General features: G+C 51.7%; 1 protein-coding gene and 1 non-coding gene across 2 annotated transcripts; one reads left to right on the forward strand and one right to left on the reverse strand.

The window, feature by feature from the left end:
* Positions 1–236: 236 nt before the first annotated feature.
* Positions 237–9,218, reverse strand: SSC4D (scavenger receptor cysteine rich family member with 4 domains). The gene is made up of 10 exons (XM_059038150.2): positions 9,053–9,218; positions 7,576–7,611; positions 6,998–7,303; positions 5,950–6,027; positions 4,596–4,910; positions 3,804–3,881; positions 3,154–3,228; positions 2,727–3,038; positions 1,862–1,930; positions 237–1,240 (listed from the first exon to the last, which is right to left on the reverse strand). The coding sequence occupies exons 1-10, from the start codon at positions 9,216–9,218 to the stop codon at positions 924–926; spliced, it is 1,752 nt and encodes a 583-aa protein (XP_058894133.1). The 3' UTR covers positions 237–923.
* Positions 9,219–15,033: 5,815 nt separating this feature from the next.
* On the forward strand, positions 15,034–15,106 carry TRNAG-CCC (transfer RNA glycine (anticodon CCC)). Its single transcript has one exon. It is a non-coding gene; the product is annotated as a tRNA-Gly (tRNA).
* The last annotated feature ends 3,850 nt before the right edge of the window (positions 15,107–18,956 follow it).

Here is an 18,956-nt window from a genome sequence, read left to right on the forward strand (position 1 = left end):
GGGCTAGGGGACCCTCTAGGGGCCTTCCTGGCCTGACACTGTGAGTCAGCATTTCCAGGATGTGATGGTCCTGCTGAAAGCTGAGGATGCTCTTGAACTGCCCTCCACCCCCAGGCAGGTTTCCTCCAGAGAGTCCTAACCAGAGTCTTCCCTGCTGCCACAAACAACGCACTTATGCCCAAACACTGACCTCGGTTAAAAGACACAGGGGACAATGCTTTATTGACTTGGCACCTATGAACGGGTGGCTACAGGCCCCCAGGGTTCTTTGCTTCTGCAAAGTGGAGGCTCTGTGGTGGGAGCAGCATAAATCGAGTTGCTGGTTCCAGCTGCAGGGAGGGGCCACTGTCCCTGCTTTGGCCCCTCCAGTCCCCTTGTCCAGCCAAGCACCATCTGAGTCCAGGCCCTCACAGAGCACGCCAGGGCAACGACCCAGGTTCTTCTGCAGCCCCAGGCCAGTCTAAGGTAAGAGCTGTAGGCCTCTCCTGCCTTCCCCTCTTCTTGAGGATTCCAAGATGGGTGGGGGGAAAGGAGATACCCCATTTACAGAGAGCACCTGAACCTCCTGGACCAGGGTTAAGAAAGGCTAGGTTAAGGGTATTGTAACAGGAGTCTCACCAAAGAGGAAAGTTAGGAGTCCACCATTTTCTGTTTTAGCTGAGCAGAAAGTAGTTTTCATTGAACTGGGCCCCCAGTCGGTGATGACAGGTGAGGTCACACACTAAGTTCATGGGATAGAGCCAGGCTCCCTCAGGCAGGACTACACCATCTGTGCAGGCTCTCTCCCAGGCAAGGGGAGGGAAGGGCAGAGTGAACTGCGGTTGTCACAGGAGGAGGACTTCCTGGAGGAGGCGGACTTCCTGGAGGAGGAGGGGCAGGCCACAGTAGGCTCCCAGAAGAGGTGGTCTGCAGAGTGGGTTGGGTCACGACGGCTGGCACAGGACACTGGCATCCTCACTGTGGTCACAGTTGTGGGCATCCCAGCGGATGTGAGAGCAGAGCAGCAGGGCACTCTCGTCCCCACGGCACTTGACATTGTCCAGGAGGATAGGGCCTCGGCCTGGGCCAAAGTGGGCCTCACCAGGCGCTGCCACGGCCTGGCCACAGCCCAGCTGGCCACACAGGACGCCGGCTGCCCGCATGTCCCAAGCATCATCGCAAACAGTGCCCCACTGCTGCCCTAGGAAGAGCTCTACACGGCCCTCGCATCGGTGGGCTCCGTTGGCTAGACGTAAGTGCCCTGTGGGGAGACAAGGTCTCGGGCTGGAAGGGGCTGGCCCAGGCCGGGCCACTCCCAAGCTAGGCCAGGTAAGGGGTAGTTAGAGGAGGCAAAGGGTGGTGGTTTGGGACACAGCACCGCCCTGGGAACGACTGGACGAAGGCAGACAAATGAGATTAAAATAAGATGGGCATCGGTCCAGACTGCATCTCAAGATCAGAAGAATGTGTACAAGCCTTTGTGGGGCGCTCTTTGCATGCTGGGAGCTTCATGTCTGCTCTCTCCTTAGTTCTCTGTTCACAATCCCAATACCTCAGACCCAGGGCTGCCCTCTATCAACATCATCTCCCCTCCTCCCTGGACTCCCCAGACTAAAGCCTGAATTCTTTCACTGATCTCCTGAGGACAGGAGCCCATCCCTTTATTTTGGTCCCAACTCTAGAAATCTCTAGATAACTCTAGCTTAAAACCCACCTCCCTCTTTCTGGACATTATGCCTCTATTAATGAGGCCTGAGACTCTCGCAGAAGGACAAAGGCTCCAGGACCTCTGCTGTGTAACCCCGGGCTGTGACCTCCTTCCAAATCTGGTCCTTCGTATCCTGATGCCTCCACTTCATTCTTAGGGACGGTGGACACCTACCGTCCCTGGGCCGAGGAGTGGGCACCTGGGTGGTCTCAGCACCATCCTGCTGGACTAGCTCCTCTGGGCCTGGCTCAGCAAGGACAAAGAAACAGGTGGCTGTCACATTGGGGAACAAGCCCCTTGAGGCCAGGTCACCTCTAACCCTCCAGGGGAGGACTGATTTAGGGTCAGAAAGGACTTCATAGGTCCCCGCTCCTTGGTACAGAAACGTGGGTTGTGCTTCTTTCATCCTGGGGCCGAAAGCAGAACCCTCTGTGGCCAAGGCTACCAGGACACCAAACAAGGGCGAAAACATCAATTCCCAAAGCAATCAATAGAGATGCATTTTTAAATGTGTCAGACTCTGCAAACACCCCTTTTCCATTGACTCCCACCAAGGGTCAAACGCTTGCTCCCCGAAAGCTGATCAACTCTCCCTGCTATCTAGAGTTTTTCGGGTCCTTGACGCAGCAGAACAAAACCTCCCCGGCCACGTCTGCTCCAGGTTCCTCCACACTTTACCACTGGACTTCGGCCTCTCAGCTCGGGCCCCCCCTCACTGCCGCAGAGGGCGCTCCCTTCCCGGCCCTGCTCATGCCGCGCAGCCGCAGAGCGCGCCGATGGTGGGCTCCGCCTCTGTCTGCGGAGCGTGAGTCCTCTCCCGCTGCGCTCACGCCGCAGTGCCTCGGCAAGCTCTGACGCGCGGCCCCGCCCATTTCCCAACAGACCCCGCCCCTCCCGCGCCGCAGAGCGTGCCTGAGCGAGGCCCCGCCCGTGTCGCAGCAAGCGCCTGCGCGCGGCACCCCCCACCCCACCCCATCCCTCAGATGCCGCTCTTCCCCGCCTGTGCCGCCGTGCATACGTGGTCCTGCAGCGGCCTCACCTGAGCAGAGCGCGCCTGCATCCTCGTGGTGGCCGCAGTTGTGCTGCCCCCAGCCCAGGTGGAAGCAGTCGCTCAGGCGGGCTTCCGTTCCGGCGCAACCCACGTTGTCCAGCAGCACGGGGCCGCGGCCGTAGCCGAAGTGGCCGAGGCCCGTGGCACCCAGCGCCGGCCCGCAACCCGCCTCGCGGCAGGCCACGCGCGCGTCCGCGAAGTCCCAGTCATCGTCGCACACGGTGCCCCAGCCCCCGGCGTACAGCACCTCCACGCGGCCGCGGCACGGGCTCGGGCCGCCCACCAGCCGCAGCCGCCCGCCTGCGGGGCGCACAGGCCCGCGGCCAGAGGGGCTGGGCTGGGGCCACCGGCTCCCGGGCAGACCCCCGGCCCCACCCTCTTCCACCCACAACGCAACCCCGGCCCTGCCACTTACTTTTCTTCCCCGCCGCCCAGGCCGCTGTGGTGAACAGTGCCGTCTCCCTGGAAGGCAGGGCACCAACTCCTGTAGCTGCAGAGACAGGGTATCTAGAGCATTTGAAGGGGACAAAGAGGGCTTCTGGCCTGCAGCAGGGCACAAGGCGCGTCTATTGAGATGCCCCAACTCTTACCACACCTGCACCCCACTCAGCCTCAATCCTAGAGTCACCATGTTGTATGCTGTGGTGGGGTCCTCAGGAAGCTTGAAGGGAATGAACCAAATCCTACTTCCAGGCATTATCCTAATTTCAATCCCAATGATAGGTCCAGCCCTAATTGCAAATGTACCTCTACCCTTCATTCAAGTTATATCTCACTTCTCACAAGGCCTCTCAATTTCCAACCTCAGCCCCAAGCCGAATTTTACTTCAGAGCTTTGAAGCAGTGCCTCCTGCCACCTTGCTGAACTTCTCAGAGCTCTGGATTTCACCCTGGCTCCACCTGCTCATCTGTTCCCTCACCCACCTCTTTACGTCTGCCCCACAGCCCTGGCCTGCTAGCTCGGGCCCCTCCCTCCCCCTGGGTCCAGAGCAGTCTTCCCAATTCCCAGCCCTAGCCACCTACCATTGCCCCTACCATTCCAGCCTGGTGGGCTGGGCTCCTTACCCTCTGGCTCTGTGTGCCAGGCCCAGTCCGCTCTTGTGCCCGACGGTGGCAGTGCTGTGAGAGTCAGGTGCCCCAGGACTAGAGTAGGAGTCAGAGAAGAGAGTAGGGTCAGAGGCCAAGGTTCTGGTTCCTGGTAAGCCCTGGGCTCTCGGACAGGATGGGAGGGTCTCCCTGGAGAAGACAACAGATTTTACTTTCAGAGCTGGGGGCTCAGTCCCAACTGGGTTGCTGTGAGGCATGGGCAAGCACTTTATATCTGGTAGAATGGAGTCCATTTGTGAAATGCCATTAACAGCCCTATTATTCCTAGTTCAGAAAACCTCTTACCATGGGAGAGGGACCAGGTGAAAGGAACTACTATTATAAGAGAATCAGGATTACAGATGGCTAGGGAATTCTGGGGACATACCTGGGTTTCAATGAGAGAATTCTGGAGTATCTGGAGCGATCCTAGAGGACTATTACTTTACTCTGAAGTATTCCATAAAGAGTACTTAGTGGTGGAAAATTCCGAAGGCATTTTTGGAGTACTGTTAGACTATTTTGGAGTATTGGTGGGGTAATACTGCAGTATTACATACCTGTGGAGTCTGCTAGGATTTTCTGAGGCACTTCTAGGGCAGTACTGAGAAATTAAAACTAATTCGGGGGCCTTCTTGAAAGAGCTCAGGTTAACACCAAGACAGTCAACATCCCGGTCCCCTCCCAGGCCCCACTCCACCTCCTCCAGCTCCAGGACTCGGCCCCGCCCCGCCCACCGGCCCGGCCCCGCCCCGCCTCCGAAGTACGCACCTGCGCAGAGCGCGCCGGCGTCCTCGTGGTGGCCGCAGTTGTGCACCCCCCAGCCTAGGCTCAGGCAGGCTGCCAGACGGGGCTCGCCTCCTTCACAGTGCACGTTGTCCAGCAAGATGTGCCCCGTGCCGTAGCCGAAGAAGGCGTTGGTGGTGGCTGCCAGGGCCGCCCCGCAGCCTAGCTGGCGGCAGACCACGGTGGCGTCCGGCAGCCCCCAGTCATCGTCACACACGGTGCCCCACAGGCCACCGTGCAGGATCTCCACTCGGCCCTGACACGGGCCCGCGCCCCCCACCAGGCGCACGCTGCCCTCACCTGGTAATGGGGGTGGGGGGACAAGGAGCATCTCCCACATGGCTTTGCTGCCCATCCCAACCCAAAGTTCTTCCTTATTGCCCCAGGCCCTCCGCATACCCACACTGCATGGTGTCCCAGGACCTAAAACCTAGGAGGAGCTGCTCACCCACTTACCCCCAAGGCACTGCTTCCTCAGAGTCTAGATTGGGGGTGCTTTGTGGGATCTGAGGACAGAACCCTAAGCCTGTGTCATTTCCTGCCTAAAAGCAACCCTCCCTGCCCTTGTCCATCCATGCTCTGCTAACCATCTAGGATGTGCTGATTCCTCATTTATAACACTACTGCCATGAAAGCCTTCTCATCTTTCCAGGTACAGCACCAGCAACTCTTCCTCCGGGAAACCCTCCCTGATTTCTGATGAATGGGATCCTCTTCCTCCCCTGGATTTTCTTGCCTTTTTATCTGTCTTTCTTTAAGGGAACTTTTCATTTTGTTGTTCTACATCATTATCAGCATTTCTGTGAATATCGGACTCTCCCATTAGATTAAGCTTCAGCCCCCACCTCTCTTATTTTCTCCAACCTTGTGCTGACTATTTTTTGTTTTTGTTTTTGTTTTTTTGTTTTTTTTTTTTTTGCTTTTTTGCGGTATGCGGGCCTCTCACTGTTGTGGCCTCTCCCGTTGCAGAGCACAGGCTCCGGACGCGCAGGCCTAGCGGCCATGGCTCACGGGCTTAGTTGCTCCGCGGCATGTGGGATCTTCCCGGACCAGGGCACGAACCCGTGTCTCCTGCATCGGCAGGCGGATTCTCAACCACTGCGCCACCAGGGAAGCCCCCTGTGCTGACTATTTTTATCATCCCACTAGAATGAATCTTCTTTCCCTGTCCAGATGGTGAGTGGCCTGGGGGGGTGCAGGGGCAGGGCAGGATGAAGGAATAACTAAACTCACCCATCAGTAATCCCTCACTTCCCACTGCCTGGGGTAGGGTTTGGGATATTCCTCCCTGGATCCCTCTCCTAAGACCCAGGTGGTCCCCCACATTGCCTTTACTTACCTTTTCCATTCTGGGGAGTTGTAAGGGGTGCCCTACTGGTTAACACTTTCCTTGTTGGGGGCTGCGTGGGCAAGAATTCTGGGAAAGAAGCAGGGTGGAAAGGAGGAGGATATGGAGTTTTCCGTTCTCCATCCTCACAAACACAGGTATGCGAGGGGCAGGGCATGGACCCCTAAGGTACCTGCCCTCAGTGCCTCTGGCCACACGAAGGGTCAAAACTAGGAAATCTGGGCTATGAGAGGAGAAAGGGCCACCTGAGTCCTGAAAGCAGTAGCTTTAGAAGATTTCGGTTTAGTTCTCAGTTCTTTTTTTTTTTTTTTTTTTTTTTTTTTTTTTTTTGTGGTATGCGGGCCTCTCACTGCTGTGGCCTCTCCCGTTGCGGAGCACAGGCTCCGGACGCGCAGGCCCAGCGGCCATGGCTCACGGGCCTAGTCGCTCCGCGGCACGTGGGATCTTCCCGGACCAGGGCACGAACCCGTGACCCCTGCATCGGCAGGCGGATTCTCAACCACTGCGCCACCAGGGAAGCCCTAGTTCTCAGTTCTTTTAGTTCTTAAAGCAGCATCACATCACTTGAGAACTTGTTAGAAATGCAGATTCTAAGGCTCCACCCCAGACCTGCAGGATCAGAAACTCTGGCATGGGGCCAGCATCTGTGTTTTAATGAGCCCTCCAGCTGGTTTTCTTGAAAACCAGAACTACTGCTCTCAAGGTCAAAGCCTCTCAGAGATTTGTTGCAGCTCTACACCGAGCGGGCCTTACCACCAGCGTTGACCCCAATTGTCTGGTTTTAAAAATGGGAGGAGGGCTCTGCTGGGATACTCAAGGCCCTCCATGGAAGCAGTAATGCTGGTTTTCAGCAGAGGTCATACAATGAGCCAGAGCACTGCTGGGGCCCAGGCTCCTGACAGCCAGGCTGGGGCCCTTCCCCAGCACCATGCACTGCAGCTGCTGGCTTGGTCTTCTTCATTGGAACATTCTTACCGCCAGGAAGCCCTGCTGCCTGCCAGCCCGTCTCCCCTTCCGGATCACAGACTGTCCTGCTCACCGTCACACAGGACCGCCACGTCCTCGTAGTGAAAGCAGTTGTGGACGCCCCAGCCTCGGCTGCCACACTCGCTCAGCGCAGCTTCCTGCCCGCGGCACTCCACGTTGTCCAGCAGGATGGGGCCGCGGCCGTGGCCGAAGGCGAGGGGCCGCGGCACGGGTAGAGCCAGGCCGCAGCCCAGCTGACGACACACCACACTGGCGTCCACCACGTCCCAGTCGTCGTCGCAGACGCTGCCCCAGGAGCCGCCATGCAGGACCTCCAGGCGTCCCCGGCAGCGGCTCGGGCCCCCCACCAGCCTCAGCTCTGTGGACAGGGTTAAGCTGGCACGGGGGGATCAGCGGGCCCAACCTAGAGGATGCCTCCGCCTTGCCCTGAAGCTGTGGGGGCCTTGGGAATCAGGCCCTCCTGGGACTTATTTCTCCCTTTCTGTAAAATGGGGAGACTAGAGCAATCCCTTTGGGGGCCTCTAGAATAATGGAGGGCTGGTTAGTCATTATTCCCTGGGTGTTCTGTCTGAGCATCTGAGTACCTCGGGAGCAGGGGGGAGGGCGGGGGGCAGGGGCAGGGGCACCTACCTGGAAAGGGCAGTGAGGTGGGCTGTAGGGCGCTGGCTGGAACAAAGTGAGGAAGAGCATTGGCCCCCTCAGCCCCCTCCCTTGGCTGCCTGGCCCTGGGAACACAGCCTCCCCTCCTCCCCCCATGGTCCTCACTATCACCCCCCTCCTCTTCACTACCCCTGCTTTTCCAAAGCTCCTGACTGCCCCAGTTGGTCTCCTTGCTTTATCCCTTGCCCATTGGTCCACGGGCCGCCCCAGAGAGGTCTGCCTGAGACACAGATCAGCTCAGCTTATCCCACTCCCCTGCTGAATTCCTCAAGGACGCCCCTTTTCCTGCAGGAGTCCCAGAACCTAAGCTTTCTCTACGAAGTCTTCTAAGATCTTCTGATCAGCTTCTCCTTACTTCTTAATCTGCCATCAGTCTTGTCTCCAGGTCTTTAACCCTGCAGTCTCCTCTGCTAGCCCTGCTCATTACAGCCCTGCAGATCGAGCCCCCTCCTACAGGAAGCCTTCCTGGAGCTCTCAGCTAGAAGTGCTCTCCTTTTCCTCTGAATACCTGGGCGCCGTATACATACCCTTTTCCAGGCCTTCTGCCCGGTGATGTGGCCATGTCTGTCTCATCTCGGTCTCCCCCAGAGCCCCCTGCCCAGCGCCTGTTACTCCCCAGGTGCTCAGTAGCTCTGCCTTAAGTGTGTAAATTACCTTTGGGATTCATTCTGATTTTCCCCCAAAGGTTTACCTGTCTAAGTCCTCCTGCTTCGGCTCTCACATATGTGTATGTCAGGCACTGTGCTCATTGCTTTATGTGGCCTGACTCACTCACTCATTAGGACAACTTATGAGGCAGCTTGGATTTTGCAGAAGGGGAGACTTCAAGTTTCGTGACGTTAGGTAACTTGCTCAAGGCCATTCGCAAATAAAAGGTAGAGCTGGAATTCTAACCCGGACAGCCACACTCTTCTTCACCATACAGTTCTGAGCACGTGGACTGACAGGGAAACTGGCCTAGCATGGGAAACTGAATACCCATAATAGCCCCTCATTTGTGCACAGAGTTCTCAGACATATCCACATACCTTAGCTCAGAGAAAGAATCCTTACAACCTCTGGGGCATGTACTAGTGTACCCATTTCACAGATGAAGCAACTAAGCGTCAGTTTCTTCTTTCCTAAGTTAGGATAGTCCCTAGGCTGTTTGATTGCATCTGTTCCACCAGTTGGCTTTCCAACAGCCATTGGTGAGCCCATGCCCTTTCCCTCCTTGCCTGTTTCCAATATCCTAACTGCCCATACTCTGTGTACATTGAGCCCTCACCTTTAGTACTGAGCCTTCCACGCCCCCAACTCAGACCTCAGCTCTCGTCAAACCTGGGCAAATGTCAGAGCTGGAGGGAATGTTGGAAACCACCTCCTTTACAGGCCACCTCCCACCGTAATTTCACAACTGGGAAAACTCAGAGCCAGAAAGGGGAAATGGGGGGAGGGGAGCACTCACCCAGTGGCAAGAAGAGGAGGAAGGACAGGACAGGGGTGAGGGGGGAAGGGGCAGCGTTCCTGTCTCCAGGCCTCCATCCCCTGCTCTTCTCATCAGGCTGGGGACCAACTTGCATCTCTGTGTCCTTATGCGTCCAGCCAGTGGATGGCCTTTCCAAGGGTCCCATTAAGGGGTGGTGGAGAAGTCACAGCTGGAACTTCTGGAATTAAAGGTTCCCCTTCACTTCTTCCAGCTGGAAGGGCCCAGGTAGAGCTTCGGTGAGGGGTGGGGACGTGACATTTCCACTTGGGTTTCGTATTCTGAGTGGAGGCAGCAGCTGGAGGAGGAGGACAGAAACACAGATGGAAACGCCTCATGAGGAGTTAGGTCTGGCTGGAGCAGAGGGTGTATGAAAGCAAGTGGTGGGAGGTGAGGCTGGAGGGTTGTCTGATCCCAAACCGAGACAGGTCTGCCTGGCTGTGCCAAAGGCTCAGAGTTTTTCCTCCAGGGCAGCACATCCCAAAGCAGAGTGTTTGTGCCACTGGGGGCAACCCACATCATTTTGGGGGGAGATGGATGACATTTACTGTTTCATTTTCATTTATTTTTTTCTTTTACACTGCCTTCTATTTATGGCAAAGGATTTTGGCTTTTCATCTATCTGGAACAACATAAAGTTTCCCTTTAAAGTTTATTTAATTTATTTAATTTTATTTTTTGGCTGCACCGCAGCTTGTGGGATCTTAGTTCCCCGACCACGGATTGAACCCAGGCCCATGGCAGTGAAAGCGCTGAGTCCTAACCACCGCACTGCCAGGGAATTCCCTGAAGTTAATTGAAATCAGAAGAAAAAAAAAAAAAAAGTTAATTTAAAGAAAAAACATCAGGGACTTTCCTGGTGGTCCAGTGGGTAAGACCCTGCGCTCCCAATGCAGGGAACCCGGGTTCGATCCCTGGTCAAGGAACTAGATCCCGCATGCATGCCACAATGAAGATCCCGTGTGCCGCAACTAAGACCCCGCACAGCTAAAATAAATAAAAAATTTTAAAAAAGAAAAAACATCAAGGAAATATGGTTCCCACGAGTCACAAATATGCAAACATGGTATAGGGCTGGGAGAGTAAATGCAATTTGGGATTTTTTAAAAAATTTTGGATTGAGGTTTACAAACCAAAAAGTGCATAAATCATAAGTGCAGAGCTCTTAGGATAAACATCTTATGGTAAACATTCATACCATGTAACCAGCATCCCAGTGTGTGCACTATGGTTGGATGGTTGGCGGCTGGTTTAGAAGATAATGTTGTTTGGGATATAATGCGACCCAGGTTCCCGGGGGACGTGGGTGGCGCTCTCAGCAGGAAGGCACCCGCCCCCCCCCCCAATCTTTCCCTGGCTTTGCTTCCATCCTGGCATACAGTCTGGTTGGGAAGAGGATGAAAACCTATCTGGATGCGGACACAAGGTTTTCAATACTCCATTCATGGGGCCCCGTACAGCCCCCAGTGGAATAATCAGCTTTTGTCCTCTTGGGGACAGCTGGGAGATGGGAGTCGAGAGCTGTGAGGAGGGGGGAACCATGGTCCAATCTTTGCTGAGGGGAATCCACTGTGACCTGGCCTTCCCCTGCCTCCCAGGCCTTGGGGCCACCCACCTCTCAGGCTGTTGGAACACTGGCCCCCGCAGGTCAGGGAAGGCCCTGCTCTGTGAGTATGGGGACGCACAGCTCCCAGGGAACCCGGCTGGGAATCCTGAAGACCCCCGGCTCTATCCCCTGCCACCCTGGCCCAGGAGTGAGGGAGGAGGACCCCTGGTCCTGACCGCCACTGATCTCAAGTCCTGGCTGACCCAAGAGCTCTCAGTGGGCCTTGTGGAGCCTGCCTTATCTCTAGCCCCTAGCTTGGTCCCCAGAACCGCTCCTGCCTTACACCCTGGGAACCTTGGTCAAAACGAGGCTTAACCGTTTGCTGCCCTCGTGGATTGTGGCTCCCTCCCCACCCTGTAGCAGTGCACCTGTCGCCCTGAACTGTTTCTTCCCTGTTCAGGGCAGGCAACATACACAGTGGTTACAGGCATCGGCTCCACCATCCACTTACTGGCTGTGTGAGCTCATCTGGCCACGCCTCGCTGTCCTCATCTGTAAAATGGGCCTAGTAATACACTTACCTCTTACCGTTCTTGCTAGGATACATGAGATAAAGTTTGTAAAAAGTTTAGCCCAGAGCCTGGCCCACCGTAAGTGCGGTAGCTGTTATTATGATTACTGTCTCCCCATTTAGACGGGGGACCCTCGAGAGCAGGGACCAGGTCTTACCCAACGGTGGCACCTGGCACAGGGTGGGTACTAAGGAGACTGAATGAAGGTTAGGGCTGCAGAATCACAGCACTGAAGCAGTCAGAAGGGGCCCCGGAGATCATTAAGGACAACTCCACATCTGTCCAGTGGAAAACCAGTCACACATACTCACACTCACACACGCCAGCAAAAGGGAAGAATTCATACCTGGGGGAAAGTTCTAGGCTCTTTCTGTTCCTCCTTCTATAGTCAGTCCGAGGTCAAATCACTTCTTCTGACTCCAGAAGTTTAGGACTGGGAAGGATCCCCCAGATGCAAAGCAACACAGACCTTTCTTCTTTTCTTTCCAAAGCTGGGAGGTGAGCAGAGGCAAAGTTCCCCGTCCATGGAGCTGGCTGGTGGTCCCAGCCTGTCCCCACCCGGCCTCAGGGGCAGAGGAAGGCAAAGGGAGAGCGAAGGTGGCCTGCAGTGTCTGCAGCAGCCCCCAGAAGGGGCACCGGGCAGAGGAGGAACTCTGGGGTTGGGGGGCAGGCGTGGACTCTCAGGGCCAGGCAGCCCCTCCTCCCCCTTCCCCCACCCCAGGGTTCAGGTTTCAGAAAGGCCTGGATAGGTCTCCACCCCTTGGCAGGGCAGCCAAAAGCATCCCTGTCTCTCCTGCGACAGCCCTGATTCAACCCTTAGTTCCGTTGCCTGGGACTCCCCTTGACCATGTCCAAACCCATCCCACCTGGGGGTTTGGAAACCTGGTAGCAGCAGCCAGAGTGCGTGAGGTAGGCTTCCCATGTAGGCAGGACCTCTGATTTTGCTGCTGATTTTTTGCCTTATTGTGGTTCCTCTTAAGTTCCGGTACCTTTGGGACTTAGGCGCTTTTGTAGTTATAGGTGACAGGTAGCGGCGTGTGGTTTACTCTGTAGTTTATAGCTTCAGTCAAATGCTGTGCTGGAATTCTGCACCTTCTGGCTGGAACCACAAACTCTCAGAGCTGAAGGCGTCCTTAGAGCCTCCACAAGGTGGTTCCCAAACCTAGGTGTGCATTCACATCACCCCTGGGTGCACTTAAAAATATAAACAGATTCCTGCCCCTACCACTTTCGCCCCAGAGATTCCGATCCAGCAGTTGAGGGATGGGATTCCCCCCCAAAAGTGTGTTTTTGAAAATCTACTGAGGCTTAAACAAGTTTGGGGATCAGGGGTCTAACCCAAGCTGCTTATCGTGCAGATGGGAAAACTGAGGCCAAGAGAGGAAAATGGAGACACAGCCTGTACAACCTCAAAGGACTTAGTTCGCTGACTCTGGAGCCTGACCTTGCCTCCTACTTCTCAGAAAAAGAAAATTCTCTGACGGGAGGTCTGCCATCACCTCTCTCCCAAACCTACACCCCCTCACATGTCGGCACTCAGCCCTCCTCTCCTCCCCGGGCCTGAGGAGCTGCTCGCCCGCAGTCCAGACCCCATCTCCTTCTGCCTTCTCGGGGACCTCCCTCTCTCCATCCGTGGGTCTTCTCTCTCCCGTGTTCAGCTACTCTTTCCCACCTGGATTCTTCCCATGGGGCTTCTAAGCAAACTGGTTTCTGTCATTTAAAGCAAACAACAGAAAACCCTTTCAACCTATGTTGGTTGGGTCTTCAGGGTAGAAATGGCCCAGCCCTAGTATCCCCACCATGCTTTTTTTTTGTTTTTTTTTTTTTGGCCACGCTGCACGGCATGTGGGATCTTAGTTTCCTGACCAGGGATCGAACCCACACCTGCTGCAGTGGAAGTGGGGAGTCTTAACCGCTGGGCCATCAGGGAAGTCCCTCCCTACTATGCTTTGTCACTGGCTGGGGATGCCCTGGAAGAGTGTGCCCTTGGCTCAAAGGCTGCAGTAGATCCCGAAGCTGCTACAAATGGAGGCTGTCAGCTGACTACATTCCTCACAACTCATCAGCTCCTTTCTCGGAGGGAGATCTGAGCAGACCATCTGCATGGCTGCCACTGGCCTCCACGCCCCACTCCGGCTGCTGCCCTACCCCTCTCTTCCCTATCACAGCCAAACTTCCCCAAAGAGCTGTCTGCTCACCCACCTTTATTTCCTTTCCTCTCACTCACTACTCAAATGGCTCCAATCTGCTTTTGGTCCTTAGCACGTCACTGAGAAAACTCTTCCTCAGGTCCTGCACATCATGAGATTCAAGGGACAAGTTTTTCATTCCTTGTTTTAGTTATAATATGAGCTCTGAAACTGTATTCGTCAGTTTTTGCTGGGATAGAGTGCATAACAAACAACCCCCCCAATTGCAATGGCTTACAACAAACATTTGCTTTTCTCCCATGGTTCTGCACGTTGGCTCTGAAGGCTCTATTTCAGGCTGTGGGTTGGGTTCAGTTCAGCACTGTGTGTGCCTCATCCCAGGACCCAAGCTAAAGGAGCAGTGGTTACCTGGGGCATGTTCCTCGTGGAGATGAAGGCAGAAACCCCAAAGACCAAGCGAACACATTTAAAGCTTGTGCCGGGTCACGACACACATCCCATCTGCTCATGCATGTTCCATTGTCTACAGCAAGTCATATGGCCAAGCCTGTTATCTATCAATGAGGCAGGGGAAGTATGCCTCTCCCAAAAATGGGGAGGAGGAGAGAGTGAACATATGCTGAACAGTAGTATAACCTACCAGAAAATAACAGAGGCTTAAACAATATCCAAATTTATTTTTATCTCTCACCTGTAAGTGCTGGCAGGAGATCTAGAGCTCACGATTCTGAAGGATCCAGATTTCTTCTTTCTTCTTCCTCTGCCACCCTCAACAGGGCTTCCTTCTCAGGGTCCAAATGGCTTCTCCTTCTTCCGCCATCATGATTTTATTTCAGCCAATGTATCAGTCAGCTTGGATGCCGTAACAAAATACCACAGACTGTGTGGCTCAAACAATAGAAATTTATTTTCTCACAGTTCTGGAGGCTGGAAAGTCCAAGATCAAGGTTCGGTTCCTGGTGAGAGCCCTCCTTCTGGCTTGCAGACAGTTGCCTTCTCACTGTGTCCTCACATGGATCTCAGAGAGCTCTCTGGTATCTCTTCTTATAAGAACACTAATTCTATCAGATCAGGGCCCCACTCTTATGACCTCATTTAATCTTTACTCCTAAAGGCCCTATTTTCATATATACTCACATTGGGGGTTAGGGCTCTAACAAGAATTTTGGAGGGACACATTCAGTCCATAACAGCCAAGGAAAAGTGAAAGAAAAGACACACGGAAGGCATGTTCCTTCCCTTAAGGGGCACAACCACATCCCTTCTGCTCTCTTATGGCTGGAACATCTTCTCACAGCCATAGCCCAGCTAAGAATTCTATTACTATGTAAGAAGGGACAGAAAGTACCAGGGAACAATTACAGTTTCTGCCATAGTCCTTGTGTTACTTGATATCTCAGAAAAGTTGGGTTTTTATTTTTAATTGAAGTATAGTTGATTTACAATGTTATGTTAGTTTCAGGTGTACAGAAAAGTGATTCAGATATATATATGAATATATATATAAATATATATATAATTTTTTTTCACATTCTTTTCCCATATAGGTTATTACAAAATATTGAGTAGAGTTCCCTCAAAAGTGTTTGATACTCTATCAGTTACAGTGTTTTTGGCTGCAAGTAACAGAAAATGCAAATCAAAGTCACTCATAAAGAGGAGTTTTTATCTCACTTAATAAGAAGTCCAGGGACTTCCCTGGTGGTCCAGTGGCTAGGACTCTGCTTTCCCGATGCAGCGGGCCCAGGTTCGATCCCTGGTCAGGGAACTGTATCCCACATGTTGTGGGATACAACACTAAGAGTTCGCATGCCACAACTAAAACATCCTGCACACCGCAGTGAAGATCCTGCGTGCCACAACTGAGACCCAGTGCAGCCAAATAAATAAATATTTAAAAAAAAAAGAAGTCCAGAGGTAAGGCCATTTCAGGATTGGTTAATTCAGTGGAGTGACATCATCAGGGACCCAGGTCTACTCTGCTATCTTCAGCAAGTTGGCTCCTTCTTTTGGCTGGTTTCCCTCATGACTCAACATGGTGGCCTCAATTCTGAGTAGCTCATGCATATGACAATGTTCAGAGCCAGAAAAGAGGAAACACCCCCACCTTGTGTCCTATTTTAAAAGCTAAGAAGACTTTCCCAGAAAACCCAGAAGAGAAATCCCCCTCAAGTCTCAGTGGCCAGATCCAGTGACTTGCCCATTGCAAAGCATGACTGGCAAGTGGACCGGAGCCCTAGGCTCAGTCTTAGCCTTTATCTCCATCCATTCTACCTCTCTAGGAGACTTTGAACAAGCTCTGGGTATACAATTTTTTGGTTTTGAGTATATTCACCGAGTTATACATCCATCACCATTACTTAATTCCAGAACATATTCACTATCCCCAACAAAACCTTCACCCATTAGCAGTCAGTTCCTTCTCCCCCTCTCTCCAGCCCTTGGCAACCACTAATCTACTTTCTGTCCCTATGGATTTGCCCATTCTGGACATTTCCTATAAGTGGAATCCTACAATATGTGGCCTTTTGTGTCCTGCTCCTTTCACTTAGAATAGTTTTCAGAGTTCATCCATATTGTAGCATGTATCTGTACTTTATTCCTTTTTATAGCTCAGTAATATTCCACTGTATGGATATACCACCTATATGAGTAGATATTGATATATTCCTATCTAGAATATATAAAGAACTCTCAAAAACCAAACACTCCAACTGGACAGTGGGCAAGCCACGAAGAGACATTTCACCAGAGAGGATATACGGATGGCAATGAGGATGTGAAAAAATGCTCAACATCACTAGCCATTAGGGAGATGAAAACTAAGCCCAGGATAAGCTACCACCACACAACGATCAGAATGGCTAAAATAAAAATAGTGACAGTACCAAATGCTAACAAGGATGTGGAGAAACTGGATCCCTCATACATTGCTGGTGGGAATATAAAATGATCCGGCCACTCTGGAAAATAGTTTAACAGTTTCTTTAAAAACTCAACAGGTGGACTTCCCTGGTGGCACAATGGTTAAGAATCCGCCTGCCAAGGCATGAGACACGGGTTTGAGCCCTGGTCCAGGAAGATTCCACGTGCCATGGAACAACTAAGCCCGTGCGCCGCGACTACTGAGCCCTCGCGCCCCAACTACTGAAGCCTGCATGCCTAGAGCCCGCAGACCACACGAAGAGTAGCCCCCACTGGCCGCAACTAGAGAAAGCCCACGTGCAGCAATGAACACCCAATGCAGCCAAAACAAACAGACAACCAAACAAAACTAAACAGGGAATTCCTTGGAGGTTCCGGGGTTAGGACTCCACACTTTCACTGCTGAGGGCGCGGGTTCAATCCCTGCTCTGGGAACTAAGATCCTGCAAGCTGTGTGGTGCAGCATAAAAACAACAACAAAAAGACAACAAACAAACACACAAAACCCCCCCTAAACATCCACTTACCATACAACTCAGCAATTATATTCCTGGGCATTTATTCCAGAGAAATGAAAACCTATGTCTGCACAAAAACCTACACAAGAATGTTCACAGCAGCTTTATTTGTAATAGCCTGAAATTGGAGACAATCAGAATGTCCTGCATTAGGTAAAGGGTTAAACAAACCATAGTACAGTCACTGCATGGAAACTTCTCAGCAATAAAAAGGAACAAACTATTGATACATGCAAGAACTTCAGTGAATTTCAAAGGCATTATGCTGTGTGAAAAAAAAAGACGATCTGAAAAGGTCACGCACCCTATGATTCCATTTATATAATATCCTTGAAATGACAAAATTATAGAGGTGGAAAACAGATTAGTGATGCCCAGAGTTTAGGGATTGTGTAGGGGAGAGGAGTGGGTGTGAAGGAATAGCTCGAGAGAGATCTTTGTGATGACAGAATTGTTCTGTATCTTGATGGCCACCATGGTAACAGACGTCTACACATATGATAAAACGACAGAACTATACACACACATGGTATAAATGTCACATTCATGGCTTTGATATTGTACTACAGTTATGTAAGATGTAATCATCAGGGGAAACTGAGCTAAGGGTACAAGGGACCTCCTTATACATTTCTTTGCAACTTCCTGTGAATCTATAATTAGTATTTCAAAATAAAATATTTTTAAAAAGTCTTAGCTGACTTAAAAAGCAAAACAGACTAACATTGCAAAATAAAAGCAAAAAAATGTTAGTACTTCTTGAAATCATCAGCTTGGGGTATGACAATGGATTCTGACAAGTGGTTTTCCCTGGTGTGAGAAACTGCAGGTGTCCAGGGGGTTGATTCACTGTTTTATCTTCTCAAAGATCCTTCGGAAGCAGCCGAGCTTGGCTGGATAGTAGGAAAATCGGGTGTGCGGGTGTGAGTGTAATCCCACTGGGTCTCCACATTCTGGAATGTCTTTCCCGAGTGGAGGACTTTTCTTCTCTTCAGGGCCCTGGGAGGATGGTGACACCCCAAAGTTTTGATGACTCCATTTAGGTTACTTATGAAAAGATATCCTAGTGTACTTTTTTTTTTTTTTTTTTGGCTGTGCAGCTTGTGGGATCTTAGTTTCTTGACCAGGGATTGAACCCAAAGCCCTCTGCAGTGAAAGCAGAGTCTTAACCACTGGACTGTCAGGGAATTCCCCTAATGCATTTCTAACAGTGCCCACTATTCGCAGGAAATCTGTTACACTAAGTCTGACTAGTGCCCACATCACTATTCTTTCTTGGTGTGTGTGTTTTGTTTTGGGGTTTTTTTTTCTTTCTTTTCTTTTTTAAAAGTTTTTATTGGAGTATAGTTGATTTACAATGTTGTATTAGTTTCAGGTGTACAGCAAAGTGATTCAGTTATACATATACATGTATCCACTCTTTTTTTAGATTCTTTTCCCATATAGGCCATGACAGAGTATTCAGTAGAGTTCCCTGTGCTATACAGTAGGTCCTTATTAGTTATCTATTTTATATATGGTAATGTATATATCCCACTCTCCCAATCCCAATCTCCCAGTTTATCCCTTCCCCCTCTTACCCCTTGGTAAGCATAAATTTGTTTTCTACATCTGTGACTCTATTTCTGTTTTGTAAATAGGTTCATTTGTACCCTTTTTTTTAGATTCCACATATAAGCAATATCATATGATATTTGTCTCTCTCTGTCTGACTTACTTCACTCAGTATGCCATTCTCTAAGTCCATCCATGTTGCTGCAAATGGCATTATTTTGTTCTTTTTTATGGCTGAGTAATATTCCATTATATATGTACCACAACTTCTTTATCCATTCCTCTGCTGATGGACAGTTAGGTTGCTTTTGGTGTGTTTATCTAGGCAAGACGGCTGAAGTGGGAATCCATTGCAACCCATTGTTGGGAAATGAAAGTCTCATTGTGAGATACATTTGCGCTATGACAAAATGCAGTTCCCACAGAACATGCAAAAGTGAAATTAGAGCATAGAAGAGAAGTGCCCGATATTTCCCCCTAGAGTCACTGAAACGTCATTCTTTGATCTTCCCGTAGACAACGGCAGGGAGCATGTTTGGGGAAGCACTGGTGTTGAGGGACCGTTTGACCAGAACTGGGGACCATTATGTTCGTCCAGCACTTTCTTTCAGAAGCAGCCTA

Source organism: Kogia breviceps, chromosome 14 (genome assembly GCF_026419965.1).
Source record: "Kogia breviceps isolate mKogBre1 chromosome 14, mKogBre1 haplotype 1, whole genome shotgun sequence".
NCBI lineage: Eukaryota > Metazoa > Chordata > Mammalia > Artiodactyla > Physeteridae > Kogia > Kogia breviceps.

What these genes read in the sequence shown, in the direction of transcription:
- SSC4D (XM_059038150.2), bottom strand. Translation starts at nt 9,218, where the DNA reads ATGGGACCCTTGGAAAGGCCATCCACTGGCTGGACGCATAAGGACACA. An exon ending in CCTCCTCTTCTTGCCACTGG is followed by an intron (nt 7,612 to 9,052) that starts GTGAGTGCTCCC and finishes ACTTTGTTCCAG; the next exon opens with CCAGCGCCCTACAGCCCACC. An exon ending in CGTGGCGGTCCTGTGTGACG is followed by an intron (nt 6,028 to 6,997) that starts GTGAGCAGGACA and finishes CTTCTTTCCCAG; the next exon opens with AATTCTTGCCCACGCAGCCC.